The sequence below is a fragment of the Pyrus communis genome, chromosome 5 (assembly GCF_963583255.1).
Source record: "Pyrus communis chromosome 5, drPyrComm1.1, whole genome shotgun sequence".
Classification (NCBI taxonomy): domain Eukaryota; kingdom Viridiplantae; phylum Streptophyta; class Magnoliopsida; order Rosales; family Rosaceae; genus Pyrus; species Pyrus communis.
Window position 1 is genome coordinate 28,315,072 of NC_084807.1, and position 16,239 is coordinate 28,331,310.

General features: G+C 38.9%; 2 protein-coding genes across 3 annotated transcripts; one reads left to right on the forward strand and one right to left on the reverse strand.

The window, feature by feature from the left end:
• The first annotated feature begins 6,979 nt into the window (after positions 1-6,979).
• LOC137733740 (uncharacterized) lies at positions 6,980-10,384 on the forward strand. Of its 2 annotated transcripts, none has more exons than XM_068472911.1 (9): positions 6,980-7,087; positions 7,923-8,041; positions 8,364-8,504; positions 8,604-8,709; positions 8,884-9,066; positions 9,238-9,400; positions 9,602-9,837; positions 9,992-10,081; positions 10,247-10,384. In XM_068472911.1, exons 2-9 carry the CDS (start codon positions 8,027-8,029, stop codon positions 10,291-10,293), a joined length of 981 nt encoding a protein of 326 aa, XP_068329012.1. In that variant the 5' UTR covers positions 6,980-7,087; positions 7,923-8,026; the 3' UTR covers positions 10,294-10,384. The 2 variants fall into 2 exon arrangements, with proteins under 2 accessions (XP_068329012.1, XP_068329013.1); XM_068472912.1 differs by having other exon boundaries at positions 7,002-7,087; positions 7,957-8,041.
• Positions 10,385-10,519: 135 nt separating this feature from the next.
• Positions 10,520-14,499, reverse strand: LOC137733739 (probable protein phosphatase 2C 76). Its single transcript, XM_068472910.1, has 9 exons — positions 14,113-14,499; positions 13,487-13,772; positions 13,188-13,315; positions 12,589-12,687; positions 12,157-12,315; positions 11,878-11,964; positions 11,500-11,591; positions 11,084-11,158; positions 10,520-10,925 (listed from the first exon to the last, which is right to left on the reverse strand). The coding sequence occupies exons 2-9, from the start codon at positions 13,732-13,734 to the stop codon at positions 10,767-10,769; spliced, it is 1,047 nt and encodes a 348-aa protein (XP_068329011.1). The 5' UTR covers positions 13,735-13,772; positions 14,113-14,499; the 3' UTR covers positions 10,520-10,766.
• Between the last annotated feature and the right edge of the window lie 1,740 nt (positions 14,500-16,239).

The following is a 16,239-nucleotide window of genomic DNA, read 5'->3' on the forward strand; positions in this document are numbered from 1 at the left end:
TTTAGGGAAAAAGTAAGAATGGGTTTTGGTGCCTCTAGGCTCTAGTATTGTATAGATTTATATATTGTTTGGTTTAATTTAACCCAAGAAGACTAACTAGGTTTAAGTTTTAACCTCGGCGTAGGATTTACGCTAGAAAGACACCGAACATTCTAGATGGAAGAGTAATGTTACACCAGATGTAAGAGAACTGTTACGCCAGTTGGACAACGCACATTATAGTAGTAAGAAAACTAAAAATATAATGAGAACGGATCATGAGTTCGATTCACAATGCACACATTAACTTTAAAGAAACATATTGTCACCGACTAACCAGGCTCAAGTTTTAACCTTTGCGTAGAGTTTACGCTAGATGGACACCACACATTCCTAATGTAAGAAAATTGTTACGCCAAATGTACGTCGCAGATTTTAGATGTGAGAAACTAAAAGTATAGTGGGAACATATCCTGAGTTCCATCCTCAACATATACATTAACTTTAAAGAAACATATTGCGATTTATTTCGTTTATTGGATGTAATTTTAGTTTAATTAGGAAATATGCAACTAACATATTTGTTTATTTCTTTAATTTGTTGTCACAAATTTTTAACAAAATGTTACAATTAAATTTCTATTGTATCCTAGTAAGGCTCACGAAGAATTTAGGGACAATGTGGCAAGTTGGAGAGCCTTAGCGCTTATCTATGTCCTACATTCCACACATTTCCATATTTTAAATAATTAAATTCTCTTTTTTCAATCGAAAAGTAAATTACATTTTTATAAGATATCGGTAAAGCATTGATATTGAAACATATTATAATTTTTAAGTATATTAGTAGAGAGCACGCATTTTGTGTGTATAAACAATTTATCTTAATAAGTGCATTTTTTTTTAACATTACATAATTACTGTTTTGTCATTCTTATGTAAATATTATGTATCAAAAGTGAGGGTAAAATTGAAAAAAAAAAAAAGGATATGATTGTCATTTTATGAAAAAAGAGGGTAAAATAGGAAAAATAGGGATATGATTGTCATTTTGTCAAAAGGTACAAAATTACTATTTTACCCTCATTTTGTCTATAGTGTGTATCAAAAATGAAGGCAAAATAGAAAAAAAAGGAAAAAAAGTTGACAATGAGGGATCTCTTAATAGTATAGATATAATTAGACACCCTCTTTCACTTATATATCAAATTTCATTTTGCAAATGATTTGTAGATTAATTGATAAATTATAAACAATAAGTGTCAAACTTTATACAACGGTTTGATTGGACATAAATCAATCCATGTTGTCCAATAATCGTAGCATCCACCGAGTCGTATTATTAAGAAATTTTTGAAATGGGACACCATATATTTGTGACCAAAATACAAAATGGAAACAAAAAGGCCCAAGCCACGTACAACATCAATAGCACAGGGTACTGATAACAACCCTAATATATGTAATACAGAGAAAACACTAGAGAAGAAATGTATCTAAGAGAGAGAACAAACTTAGAGAGAGAAAGAGGAGGGAAATTTTTAGTTTTTCATTACATTCCAACTGTGACCGACCTCACTTATAAATACAGCACACATATAACTAACTCTGCAGTCCTCCAATACAATTGTTACACGTGTATATATATCCTAACATTCCCCCTCAAGCTTATGCGAGGAACAACCAAGCATAAGATTGTTACAATGAGAACTAAACAAAGGCAAACACAAGCCCTTGGTAAGTATATCAGCATGTTGGTCAGCAGATGCGACAAACTGCAGAACAATGGAACCTTGTTGAACACGTTCACGAACGAAGTGACAGTCGATTTCTATGTGCTTGGCTTTGGAATGAAAGACTGGATTTGTAGCTAATGCCATTGCAGATATGTTGTCACAGTGAAGTAGAGGAATATCAGGACAAGTAAGATGTAAATCAGAGAGCAATTGTTGCAACCATACAACTTCTGCAGTCGTAGTAGCCATAGCTCGGTATTCAGCTTCAGTGGAGGATCGACTAACAGTGTCCTGTTTCTTTGAGCTCCAGGAGATGGGATTAGATCCCAAAAACACTACAAAACCTGTGGTTGACCGTCTGTCATTGGGATCACCAGCCCAATCAGCATCGGTGTATGCGTTAATAGTCAAGGAACTCGGTCGAAAACATAACCCAAGATTCATGGTTCCTCTGAGATATCTCAAAATGCGTTTGACAGCAACAAAGTGACTTTCCAGAGGTGATTGCATGAACTGACAAACCTGATTCACGGAATAAGCAATATCCGGTCTCGTAAACGTCAAATATTGAAGAGCCCCAACAATACTCCGATACAAACTGGGATCAGGAAACAAAGAACTGCCAGTGTTGAGTAATTTCTGATGGGGATGACAAGGAGTAGTACATGGCTTGCTATCCATCATATTGGTCTTAGTGAGGAGATCAGAAACATATTTGGACTGATGCACAAGGAAACCCTGAGATAGATAGTCAATTTGGAGACCAAGAAAGTAATGAAGTAGGCCGAGATCTTTCATATCAAACTCAGTGGTTAACTGAGCAATCACAGATTGAACTTGAAGCTCACTATCACCAGTGAGAATGATATCATCAACATATAGTAATAACACAACCACAGATTGACCATCATATTTCACATATAACGAAGGATCAGCATATGAAGACTTAAATCCCAGAGTGAGAAGGAACCTGGTAAAACGATCATTCCAAGCTCGTGGAGCCTGTTTGAGACCATAAAGGGAGCGTTCCAATTTGCAGACAAACTCAGGGTGATCAGAATCAACAAAGCCTTGGGGCTGGCACATATATACCTCTTCAGCCAGAAAACCATGGAGGAAAGCGTTTTTGACATCGAGTTGTTTTAACTTCCAGCCTTTAGTTGCAGCTAAAGATAGCAGAAGACGGACTGTGGTTGGCTTAACCACCGGACTGAATGTCTCATAATAATCAAGGCCAGCTTCTTGAGAAAACCCTTGAGCTACCAAACGGGCTTTTGACGAGCAATAGACCCATCAGGATTATGTTTGAGCTTAAAAATCCATTTACAACCAACCAAATTCTTTTGAGGTGGAAGAGGGACCAACTTCCATGTCTTCTGTTTAACTAGGGCGGACATTTCCTCCTGCATAGCATCCCTCCACTCAGCAGACTTGGCAGCAGCTGTGTAAGACTGTGGTTCTTTGATAGAAGAAGGGAGAACCTGAGCAACAAGAACCTTCTTCTTGAAAATACCAGATTTAGATCTGGTTTGCATCGGATGTGTATTAAGCTGAGGAACACCAACATGGTGGAGGTCTGGAACTTGAGATATGGAGACATCAGGATGCAGATCAGAACCAACCAATGACTGTGGAACGATATCCACAGATGAAGAACTCGAATCAGGAACAAGATCACCAGGTGGTGGAAGGGAAGACTGAGTAACAGGACGAGATGGCGAGGTTTCGAAGGAAGGAACAACAACAGAATGCAGAAAAGTATTAAGATGTGTAACTGGAGGGGACGACACAGGTGATGATAAGGGAGATGAATGCACTAAAATCTTGGGAAAGACATCCTCATCAAAGACAACATGCCTAGAAACCATAATCTTGTGATCCTGAATAGCATAGCAAATGTACCCTTTATATTGAGCAGCATACCCTAGAAAGATGCACTGTGTAGTTTTGGGGGCTAACTTATTGTGTCTATATGGTTTTAAAGTGGGGTAGCAAGCACACCCAAACACCCGTAGATGATCAAGACGAGGTGGAGAATGATACAACATCTCAAAAGGAGATTGCATTTGTAAGACAGAAGTGGGCATGCGATTGATGAGATAAGTGGCTGTGGCACAGACATGAAACCAAAATTTGGAAGGAAGAGAGGCTGTTTGAAGTAAAGTAAGTGCAGTTTCTACAATGTGTCTATTCTTACGCTCAGCCAACCCATTCTGCTCAGGAGTGTATGGACAAGACATTTGATGCAAAATACCTGTGGTTTTGAGGAATTTTTGAAAAAGAGACCCAACAAACTCTCCACCACCATCACTTTGTAACACTTTTATAGAAGCAGAGAAGAAATTTTGAATAAAAGCATGAAATTGAATGAAGATTGCACAAACTGCAGCTTTATTCATCATTGGAAAAATCCACACATACCGTGTACATTCATCTATAAACGACACATAGTACCTATGACCTTCTATTGACATGACTGGTGCAGGTCCCCACACATTTGTGTGAATGACTTCAAAGGGTACAGTAGACTTGGCTGCTAGGGAAGGAAATGGCAATTTGGTAAACTTGCCTTGTAAGCAAAGAATACATGTTTGAGGTATGGAATTACAAGGAAATGAAATAGCTGACTTTCTAAGAGCTAATTGAACTACAGAGTTGGTGGGATGACCCAATCTGCAATGCCACAGAGAAGCATTCACTTTCTGTCCAAGATAAGCTGCAGGATTGAAGTGTGGTTGTTTGAACAAATGAAGGGGGTAAACAGCATTGTTACTCAGTCCTTGGAAGACCACCTTGTTGGTGACCTTGTCCTGTATACACACAGAAAACTCATCAACAATGCATCGACAATTATTATCTTTGCATAACTGATACATGGAAAGTAAATGTTGAGATAACTGTGGTACATATAAGACTTTGTTTAACTGAAGCATATTAGAATTAGTTGGAAGACAAGATTGTCCAATGTGAGATATGAATAAACCTTCACCATTAGCTCCAGTAACAGTTTCATTGGATGGATATGGTGTGGCAGCTTGCAGGTTCGAAATATCAGAGGTCATATGATTGGTAGCACCCGAGTCAAGCAACCAGTACTCTTGTTGTGGGACAGAAGGTAAGGAAGTAGTCCGAGCAGGAAAAGCCACTGGAGATGAAGCTGGTTGAGCCATAGAAGGATTAGATATGTATTGTGGATGCAGATGCTGAACTGGTAAACCAGGAGCCTGAAACTGTGAAGAATACATGGGCTGAGACAAAGCATGAGGACTGCCCCTATCAAAGCATGTTGCTGCAGTGTGACCAACCCGATTACAGATTTGACAACCACGTTGAAAACAATGGAGGGCAGAGTGACCCTTTTTGTCCCAAATCTGACAAAGAAGCATAGGATTATAAGGCGGCACTGATGACATTGGAGTGTTGAAAGTCGGAAAATTAGGCTGAGACTGAGACTGAGACCCTTGAAAACCAGAATGAAACTTCTTCCCCTTGCCTTTATACTTGAAATTATTCCCCCTGAAATTATTGTATGTACCAGATCCTGTTTGAGAGACAAATGCATATGGTCCTGAAAAAGGTAACTGCTGAAACTGTGAGTACTGAGGTGGTGGACTCAGTTGTGGGGAAGAGAACATTGGAGCAAAGTTAGACATCTGAACCCCGGGCACCATTTGAGGCATTTGAGGACCTGGAGGAAACTGACATGAGGATGAACTACGAGGGAATGTATCAGAAGAAGAAGATTTGACACCAGATGATCCTCCTAATTCATACATAGAACCAGAACCATGAGCATACATGGCAGTCATCAGTGGCTGTTTAAAAACTTCCTCAAGGGTTGCTTCTTCAGCTTTTAACTGAGATTGTAGCTCTTTCAAAGAAACTAGATTTTCTCTGCCTCGAATAACTGCCTTAATAGTGTTATATTCAGGAGGTAAACCTCGAAGAGCAACAATCACAATGTCTTCATCGGAAATAATTACACCCACAGCAGCGAGCTGATCCCTGCAATCTTTGATCCTTTGAAGATAAAGATCAACAGATTCTGCCCCTTTCTTAATGTTCTGTAAATCAATTTTCATCTGCACAATGTTTGTTCTAGTCCCACTAGAGAATCTCTCCTTCAAATTATCCCACATCTCCTTGGAATTTTGACATCTAATCACACAAGATAACGCAGCAGTAGACAAGGTTGCAGTGATAAGCGTCATTAATGCTTTGTCATGAATTTTCCAAACTTTGAAAGCATCAGTGACAGAAGAAGTATCAACCACATTGCCATCAACAGTTTCAATGATATTGTGTTTTGCAGGACAAGGTATAGAATCATCAAGAAAGCCCATAATACCATTGCCCTCTAAAAGCAACTCAATTTGGAAGTTCCAAGTAACATAGTTAGCATCATCTAACTTGACAGTCACAGTATTACCAACACTAGGTATCAACGAAGATATAGGCGATTGAGTGAGAGCTAATTGAGCAGCAGTCACCATAGCGAAGAAATCAACAAATCGTAACAAGCAATATCCTTCAACAATCCACAAGCAATCAACCGACTCAACCGACACACCAACAACTCCGCAAGAAATCAACAATCGACAAGGATTAACAACTGATCAACACTTCAAATCACAGCCAGATCTACGAAAAATACGAACAACAAGAAGCAAGAGAGTAGAAAAACGAGACAAATACCGTTCACCACCACGACAAGTTGCCACTGGACCCAGAAATCCCCAAAATCTAGGGTTTGAGTAACCAACGATCGGCAACCAGAGAACTCCGACGACGACCAAACAACAGAACTCCACCAATCACCGGAACAAAGGAAAGCGGAAGCAGCGGTCACCAAGATCGTCAGACGACGGTGTTAGCCATTGGCGGCGATGATACCATGATAACAACCCTAATATATGTAATACAGAGAAAACACTAGAGAAGAAATGTATCGAAGAGAGAGAACAAACTTAGAGAGAGAAAGAGGAGGGAAATTTTCAGTTTTTCATTACATTCCAACTGTGACCGACCTCACTTATAAATACAGCACACATATAACTAACTCTGCAGTCCTCCAATACAATTGTTACACGTGTATATATATCCTAACAGGTACAAGCAGCTTCCTCAAAATTTGACCCCTATAAAAGCACAAAAACTACAAAATACCACCTGAGAGTGTGAAACAGTGAGTGAGATAATTGTAATAAAATTTCACACCGTTTCCCTTCCCACTTGGTTTTAAATTTCTCCTTCTTAAGCTCTGTTAACACCAACGTTTCAGTAAACCTACAGCCTACTTGCCTGCCTCTGGAAAACCCTAGCAGTAGCAGTAGCAGAAGCAGTCCTCCTCCTCCAAAGCCTTCCACTTTATGGTAACTCAAAACCCTTTCTCTTTCTTGCGCCTCCCACACGATTTTGTATTTTCTGGGTTATTTTTCTGCTTGTTTTTGCTTCAAGATGCTTCCTTTCAGCTTTCTTCTCATAAAGTTTGATGCTTGTTTGGTTGCTGAGAAAAGGGTACAGAGAAAGGAAGAGAATTGAGCTGAAGATTTGGGTTTGGGGATGAGGTGTTGTTTTCTTTTCTTTCTTTCTTGGATTTTCTTGGCAACCAAACAAGGGGTCAGGGGAAAGTGATCACTGGGTGTTGGTATTCTGAGATTTATGGTCTGTTTAGATGCCGAGAGTCGTCGATGGGAAAACGATAAGGAATTGTAAATTTATCAATCAATTGCAGAAACAGAAAAACAAACTTGTTCCTTTTACATAATTGGATGGTTGGAAGTGGTGAAATCAATTCATTTCCTTGTTTGGCATGTTACACTAATGTTATTAGATGTAAATTCACCCGTCTTGCATATTCGGCATTCAAATTGTCTTATCATTTGATGTTGTGAGGAATTCTATGTGCATCTGGTGTTCAATGGAGGTAAACTAATGCTTCGATATGTTACCTGTTTGGTTTACATCAAATAATTACGCGTATTTTGGTTTGAGGTAGTGAATTTACTAATACTTCAATTGTCTACTTTGTCTTCTTCGCGATTTCATTTTTTTGGGATATGTAGCTGCATTTAGGGCTTAGTTGAATGAGTGGTAGTGTATTTACGCCGTGTTTTGCGTTTGAAAGCTATTTTGACATCCAAACGCTTGAACAACATGCTATTCCAATTGTTCATCCTTTTTTAAACAATTTTTATGATATTTCAGGTTGTAATTGGTTTTATTGGTCTCTCTGATTTAGCCATCATAGAAAGTTGAAGGGAAGATCTCGAGCCAAACAAAAGCTCAGAGTTTAGGTGCATTGAAGTGAAATGAAGATATTGCAGGTTTTAGCATCGTTTACTTGTATTCTCAATCTGCAAGTCGTCGTTGATTTTATTAATGTGACAGACAATGATAGCACCCGAATTTCTCTAACCCAGTGCTGTTGTATGAAAAACTCTTGGCTGTCTGTTTTTCCTAAGTCATTTCTGTTTGGCCTATGTCGAAAGAAGGAAAAAGAGTTAGCCATGCCATAAACCATACAACTTAATTATTTCCCCCTCCTAGCTAGCCTCACATTTTGATGAGTTCAAAACAGTACATTTATTTCGTAAGTCTTGTTTACTTCTTTGAGTTTCGTATCACTAAGCAAGAGGACTTTCACAGGATAAACAGAAATCAACAGAAAAGCAATTTCCGCATAATGACCGACAAAATGGCGTTAGTGAGGTCCCTACGCTGGACTCTGGTTCAGTAACTATTTCCAGCAACAAGAGCACAAAGGTCACACGTGAAGATATTGAAGTTGTAAGACATTTTTTTACTTGTTTGAGCTTGAGTGTGATTTTGTTCCAAGGATGAAACTTAATTGCATTATTTTGTTCGGTATTCTAATGAACATTGTAGGTCCAGAATTTGATTGAAAGGTGTCTGCGGTTGTATATGAACAAAAATGAAGTCGTCGATACCCTGTTAGATCGTGCTAGGATTGAGCCTGGCTTTACAAGCTTGGGTATGCCACTACATTATACCACATAATTTCCTTTGTTTCATCTTCACTTTTCTTCATTGTTCGCAATGCATAAGTATCACTAGTTGATGGTGCATTAGAAGGTTTTGTATTCGTAGTTATATTGCTGCTATATTTTCCGAATTGATCTAATTGTCATATTTTTTGTTTGTTTAGTACTGCAGAAATTGGAAGTAGAAAATGCAGAATTTTTCAAGGCTTACTACACGAGGCTAAAGCTGAAAAATCAAATTGTTATGTACAACCGTTTGCTTGAGCAACAATACCAGCTGATGAAACAGCAAGAGCCTCCAGAGGTTCCATTGCCTCCTATGCATAATGGAATGCATTACACGCCTGGTATTTTCTTCTCAAGAGAACCTGAATGTTTAGGCACACGTTGGCGTTTTAAATTTTTGTTCAAGAAAAGACTAGATGCTGCATTGCATTTTCTATTGCTAATTGAAGTCTATGCCATAAATCTCAATGTAATGTGATACCTTATTCCTCTTTTGTTTATATTTCATGCAGTTAACAATTTACCTATGGGATACCCCATCATGCAGCAGCCTCCATTTCCGTCTAAGGGTCATCACCAAATCAATTCCATGGGCACTATAGCGAGTTGTCATTTGGTCAATGGAATCCCTGCTCAAGGAAATTTCCACCATATGCCACTAAACTTATGTCAAGAGTGAGGATGCTATCTCACCACTTTTTTCTTTACTTTCAATTTGTTCTTGCCAATGTTTGACATTCTTATACTTTGTCTGATTCATTTAAACTTGAATCGAGGATTCATGTACATCCGTATTCAGTAAAGTTTACGTCTGTCCATACAACGCGCTCACAGCTACCTTCATTTCTGATATGTTCTTGATCATCCTTGACACAGTGGTATCAAGACGGAGTTGGTTTCAAGTCCAGTATCAGTGTCCAATGGCCAGTTTCCTTACACTCCATCAGAAATATCAGGGCAAGGTGTAGACACATCGGTGCTTGACTCTGCATTTACTTCTCATTTCACAAATTTGGAGAGGTTCGGTATTGGAACAGATGGTGGAAAGTTATCGGGGCAGGCTCCTTGGAATTCCGGGCTTTTTGATACTGCTGGATGGCCAAACTTACCAGGTAATAATTCTAGAAACAGGAAGCAGTGCAGTATAACTAATTAGAGTTGTTAATAAGTTTCATGGAAACCTTCTCGGGTTGTGAAGCCGTCATGTGCTTGTTAACTATTTCCTCTTCTATTGATGGATTCTTCTTTCGCTTATTGCATGGACAGATCTTGGAGCACTTGGAAACTATTCGGGTTCACCCTTTCTGCCTTCCGACTCGGACCTTATGCTTGATTCTCCACAGCAAAATGACATGGGTAAAACCGCATTACTCTTAAACGCTTAGTCACTCGATATTTCCATTTAAGCATTGTTCAGTTCTTCCCAGTTTGATTGCATCTATGAATAAGTTAGTGAATTTGGCTCCATGGTTCTTTGATATGGAGAGAACAAAAAACTAAAATTACGCGTTGTTTTCGCAGTGGAAGAGTTCTTTGTCGACCCTGGGCAAGGCTCTCAATCGGAGTAAACTTTCTTGCGCGCCAAGGCACAACGTCTTGTGTATTTTGGTTATATCAGACAGGCTTTAGGTCGAACTCCTGATCATCAAGGAACATATGCTATTCTTGAGCAATCGTTTTCTTACATACTTCTACAGGTTCGACTACCGATTTTGCATGTTCAATAATTTAGGGATTGTGCCCTAAAACATGAAGAGCTCCATTCTCAAATGACAGGGATTTGAACTATCAGAAGATCAAAACACCCGAACCGACATCTTTACAGCTACGCAGAAGGGGTATACAATACATAGACAGATACGGAAGCGGAACGGGTCGAAAAGCCCGTCTTCTCCGTACTAAAACGAAATGTTACGATACAAAACCAACGAATAAACAAATTGCTATCATTTCCATAAGCACATTCGGCCATTTGCATGTGCAAATTTAATATGGTTTTCTTAAAAATATTGAAAATCCACACATGCAGTATGCAAAGTTTCTAATCCTGGTGAGGACTGGCTGGCCCTGCTTTGTCATGCTGGAACTTCACCACAATGCATGTTATGTTGTCTGCACTGCCACGGGAAAAGGCAACCGCCGTTAACTTTCGAGCTGCTGCCTCGGGTTCTTCTTCTGTTTTGGCAACTTCAACGGCAACCTGACACACATAGATACGCAGGGAGCCAGGGTTTAACCAAACCAATAATCCGAGGCCAAGAAAACGAGATCTTATCATTACACATACGTACGCAAAAGAACTGCTCATCCCACTGTCCGACGGTGAAAGGACAGGTGAATGGCCGGGGTAGGATTTACCTCATTTGGTAGCACGTCCCATACCCCATCGCTAGCAAGCACTAGAAACTCAAAATCTTCATCCACCACTAGGTCCTGAAATAGAATGAAAAAAACTACTGAAAACTTTCCTTTAACTTCCGATCTGTGGTCGTTTTAGTTTTAGACATTTGGAATGAAAAATCTTCGAATCTAGGGGATACAAATCAATGTAACATCCATGATGAAGCAAGTAATTTGTGATTTTTCTACCAAAATAAGACTCCTCGGATACAACAATTACTAGGAAATTACTATTTACTATTCAAAACTCGGCTCCTAGACCAGATTGTAGAAAGAGTAAAGACCGGTTCAACGCATGGACAGATTAAATCCACAGAAAACAAATAAAGAAATAAGTTAATCCAGTATCAAACAGTAAGAATTTCGATGATCACCTGGATCTCAGGTTCTGCAACAACATATTGCTTCAACATGCGGTTCCCAAAAGCCCGAGACATGGCCAGCACACCGCCTACTCTCCAAGTGCCTGAGAATATAACAGAAAAGTAGGTGAGTTAGAGTTACCTTGCTGATTGATCATAATTGTCAAAAGAGTAAAACAAGCAGCTCTACAACTGGTATTGGATGGCCGGAAACTGTGTAGAAATTTCAAAGCCCATAAATGAACTCTCAAGAATAGGCACCACATAAGCAAAACTAGGAGAAACAACCGATGCATGAATAACACATTATTTGTTCGTATAAATATATAATGACAGCCAACATATAGAGATTATAGTTTCTTGCGTCAATCAGAAACTTTGAAGTCTTACCTGTCCACATTACAAAACCCCCAGCACTCTCAATTCTCTTCCTCTCATCACTTCGATTTGGTTTATGATCCTCGGATAAAGCAATAGCTGTCCAAAATGGGAAAAACGAAAACTACTTTTAGAAATCCAGCATATCAATAAAATATTAAATTCTTACATTCTATATGATTACATTCAACATTTTCAGCATGGAAAGGTGTCCAATATACTTCATGATGAATTCAGTTACGTATCATAAAATTTTAACCACTTTTCAATAACTAATGACTCAATTAATACCTTTTCCTGCCTTTGATATTACTGTACGTGAATCTCCAACATTAGCAACATATAGATGGTTACCAACCAAGACTGCTGTTGAAGCAGTAGAACCATCATCCCGGTATATATCTCTTTCAGAATCCAAAAAGTCTGCATCGGTCTGTTGATACGATTCACCTGCAAGGTCACCCAAGTTACCCAGAAGAACCAAACAGACCTATGTCACAGGGTAAAAAAGTGTTCCATGCAGAACCCCACAGCTTGATGAAATGACAGGGATAAAAACATTTTATCTCTTTCCACCTGACCTAAGAGGACACATAACTAAATAATTCCACCCGTATGGGATGAGGATCCTGTGTCAGAACAATGGACATGCTACAACCATGCCACCCTAACGTTTTAATGTAAGTGCTGCACAAATTTAGGTATAAAGGAACTTGGACGCACTAATAGCTAACTTAGTGTCTGTCATGAATTGTGGATGCTTCATGAGATTCTCAAATAGATGCTCCTTCAAATACTGAGCAGCACGAGAACCGCCGTGACCTGTAAAGATAGACGAGAAATTAGAAAACCTTTTATCATACACAGGACAAGTACTTTCTATTTCAGCCAAGAGGTAAAATGCTTATATTTGACTGAAATCTCAGGACAATTACATCTTAGGAATAAGGTCAAAGTTGTGTAGCAGAAACCTCAGATATATGCGAGTAATATCAACCAACCGGCTTGATGATTAAATTGATAATTTCTTTCATTATTTCCTTTATGTGGAAAGTAACCGCGTGGGATCTAAAGTAGCAAAAGTTATCAGATTCGCCCAACCTTTTGCCACCGCAGTTTCCTAAGGGTTCAGCCACTAAATGGTTGCAACTATGTTCGAAAAACCTAAATTCATTCCATGTGTCCAAACACTCTGGATTCTTATGTGGACAGCATTTCATAGACATTGTGACGAATGATTTTTAGCCCTACATTTAAGACTTTTAGTAATCAGAACATATTCCGTTATCTAAAATAAAAGAAGAAGATAAAGAGAATCTAACCATCGAAAATTCCAAACAGGCAGACCGTTTGCCCTTCAATTTTGGACATTTTAACATCATAAAAATCCTCCATAGTTGCTCTTTTTCCCCTGAAACTCGAATAACCGCAACTCAGTTCTCCACCTTCGCTGTCAACGAGAAGGAACACGAAGTTAAGTCCGAAGATTAATTCTTTGACAGCCAGCACCAGTTAAATCATTTAATATTCGAACGGGTCTGCTCACAGTTGAACAAGGATATCTATTTTGCCTATTAGTTTCACACAAAAATAAAGACAGATACGGATAATCGATATAAACCTTTTGCACCCTCCACTGGTATATTCACCATCCTCATCTTTGTCAGGCAGCACATCAAAAACGGATCCCTGTTCATCCGTCGCACCTGTATCAACCATCATCCTCAAACTCGACCTAAATGCTCGGTTCCACGAATTGGCAAGCACGCAAATTCTATCAGTATTGTTGAAATGCACCCTTGCCTTCGTAGACGTTACGATATTCCAGGCTTGAACAATCACACTCCTAATGTAACTTTTGCAGATCATCCAAACATAAACCGGTCTGGCCGCAAGCACCAGATCTTCTGCAAATCGCATTGAACAAATCAAAAACCACTAAAAGATGCCAATGTAACTACAAAATAATCCATTTCTTTATAGCATCAAACTTCCAGTAAACCGATTAACGGAGATTAACGCAATTGAGGTAAAGTTAATCTCATAACTAAACTAAACAACGAAATGATAAATTCAAAAACAACATTTCTAGTTTCTATGACTTTCCTCAGCTTTCTCGGCAACCAAACAGAAAAATAATTGACTAGTCCACTAGCAGAAAACACATACGCAAATCCAAATGCAACCAAGAGATAGATTCGAACAAATTTGGTGATGAAATTGAAGAGAAGAAGTTGAATTTATTACAGAATTGTGGCTGAAATCTTCGAGTTCGAGCACCGAGTCGGATCGGATCCGACTGAATATACCTGGCGCAGACGGCGAGGTTCCGACTCTAAAAGTGTGATCCAATCAGCTCCATGCGTGCACAGGTATGTGTAAAAGTACAGTTTTCTCACTCTAAAAACCTGATAGAATCTAAAATCCTAGAGAGAGAAAATAAGAGAGAGAAAGAGGGACTGAGTGAGTGAGATTCAGGTGGTGGATAAATATAGTGAGACAGTACACGAAGTAGCCAGAGGGGAGAGAGGGAGAGAGAGGGAGAGAGAGAGAAGCTTTTTGTTGGATTTAACTTCGCTGCTGCTGGAAGAATCAGCACCTCTCCTGCTAAAAGCCTATTATGACGCGATATGTGTTCAAATTATGATTAAAAAATCACAGTTTAAATATATGTTCAGTCATGATTGACTTTCAGCAGGAAGGGCCGCTAATTCTTCAGCAGCCAAGTCTTGTTCTGGTTTATTGCAGTGAATAGAGTTGCCAACGTGTCGCCTTTCATGCATCCACTTGAGGAGTAATATGGTGCAGCCGCATCCACCAGGAGTTTTGAAGAGAGAAAGAGAGAGAGAGATTCAGGTGGTGGATAAATATAGTGGGACAGTACACGAAGTAGCCATAGGAGAGAGAGAAAGGCCTTTTGTTGGATTTAACTTTAGAAGAATCAGCAGCCTCTCTTACTGAAATCACGACGTGATATGTATTCAAATTATGATTAAAAAATTACAACTTAAATACATGTTCAGTCGTTATTGGCTCTCAGCAAGAGGGACTACTGATTCTTCAGATGCCAGGTCTTGTTCTGATTGCTTGTCAGCGAATAGAGGTGCCAACGTGTCGCCTTTCATGCATCCACTTAAGGAGTAATATGGTGCAGCCACATCCATGAGGGGTTTTGAGAGAAAATGAGAGAGACTGAGTGAGTAAGATTCAGGTGGTGGATAAATATAGCGGGACAATACACGAAGTAGCTAGAGGAGAGAGAGAGAGGCTTTTTGTTGGATTTAACTTCAGAAGAATCAGCAGCCTCTCCTATTGAAATCACGATGTGACACGTATTCAAATTATGATTAAAAAATCATAACTTGAATACATGTTCAGTCGTTATTGGCTCTTAGCAAGAGGGGCTGCTGATTCTTCAGCTGCCAAGTCTTGTTCTGGTTGCTTGTCAGTGAATAGAGGTGCCAACGTGTCGCCTTTCATGCATCCACTTGAGGAGTAATATGGTGCAGCCGCATTCACGAGGGGTTTTGAGAGTCCTAGTACTAGTACCCCACGTGTTACCCTTTCTCTGCTTTTAGTGGGTTACAATTCTAGTGCTTTAATCCCTACCCTTAAACCCTTAAGCGATGGTGATGCCACCATTGAACGTCTGATCTAAAATCAAGATGGAAGCACATAGAACAGTGATTAGCATCTATCCTAAAACAAATTAGAACCTTAATCATTTAATATCCGATTAATTAATAATCTCGGTTAAATATTATTTTGGTCAATCCCAACTTGAAAATAACGTGTTAAATATTAATTCGTAAAATTTATAATATATAAATTAACAACCAAAATTAATCATGTTCTCAACGTGCAATCTCTACTAGTCATTTTAAGAAAAATACCCTCAATATTACATCCATATTCTATTAATATTGTGTTAGTAATGCAGAAATTTTTGTCAAGAGTAATTTTAAAGAGACTAAATTTTAAAACCAAATTTTGTAAACCAAATGATGTGAATGTTAATGTTTGAATTATTACTTAAGTGTCGTATTAGTAACACCTTATTTGATTTACAAATTTAGTTTAGAAATTTGATCTCCTTTAACATTACTCTTTTACCAGAGAGGGTTAGTAGATACTAAATCTTTATAGCATGACTATCTTCTGGTTTAAAGCCACCAGGATTTAGAGACTACCGTGTTCAACTGCTGCACCCTTTGAACACACACTTCGACTTCTGTTTGCGCATTGACAGTTTCAGTTGGCAAGGTGAAGTTGGATAAGGCGGCACAGTTGATCAGCACCCGATCGAAAACCTCTTCTCCGCAGAAGTCACCTTCGCCAAGAAAGCTTACCCTAGCAGTAGCCGAGGCAGTGTAA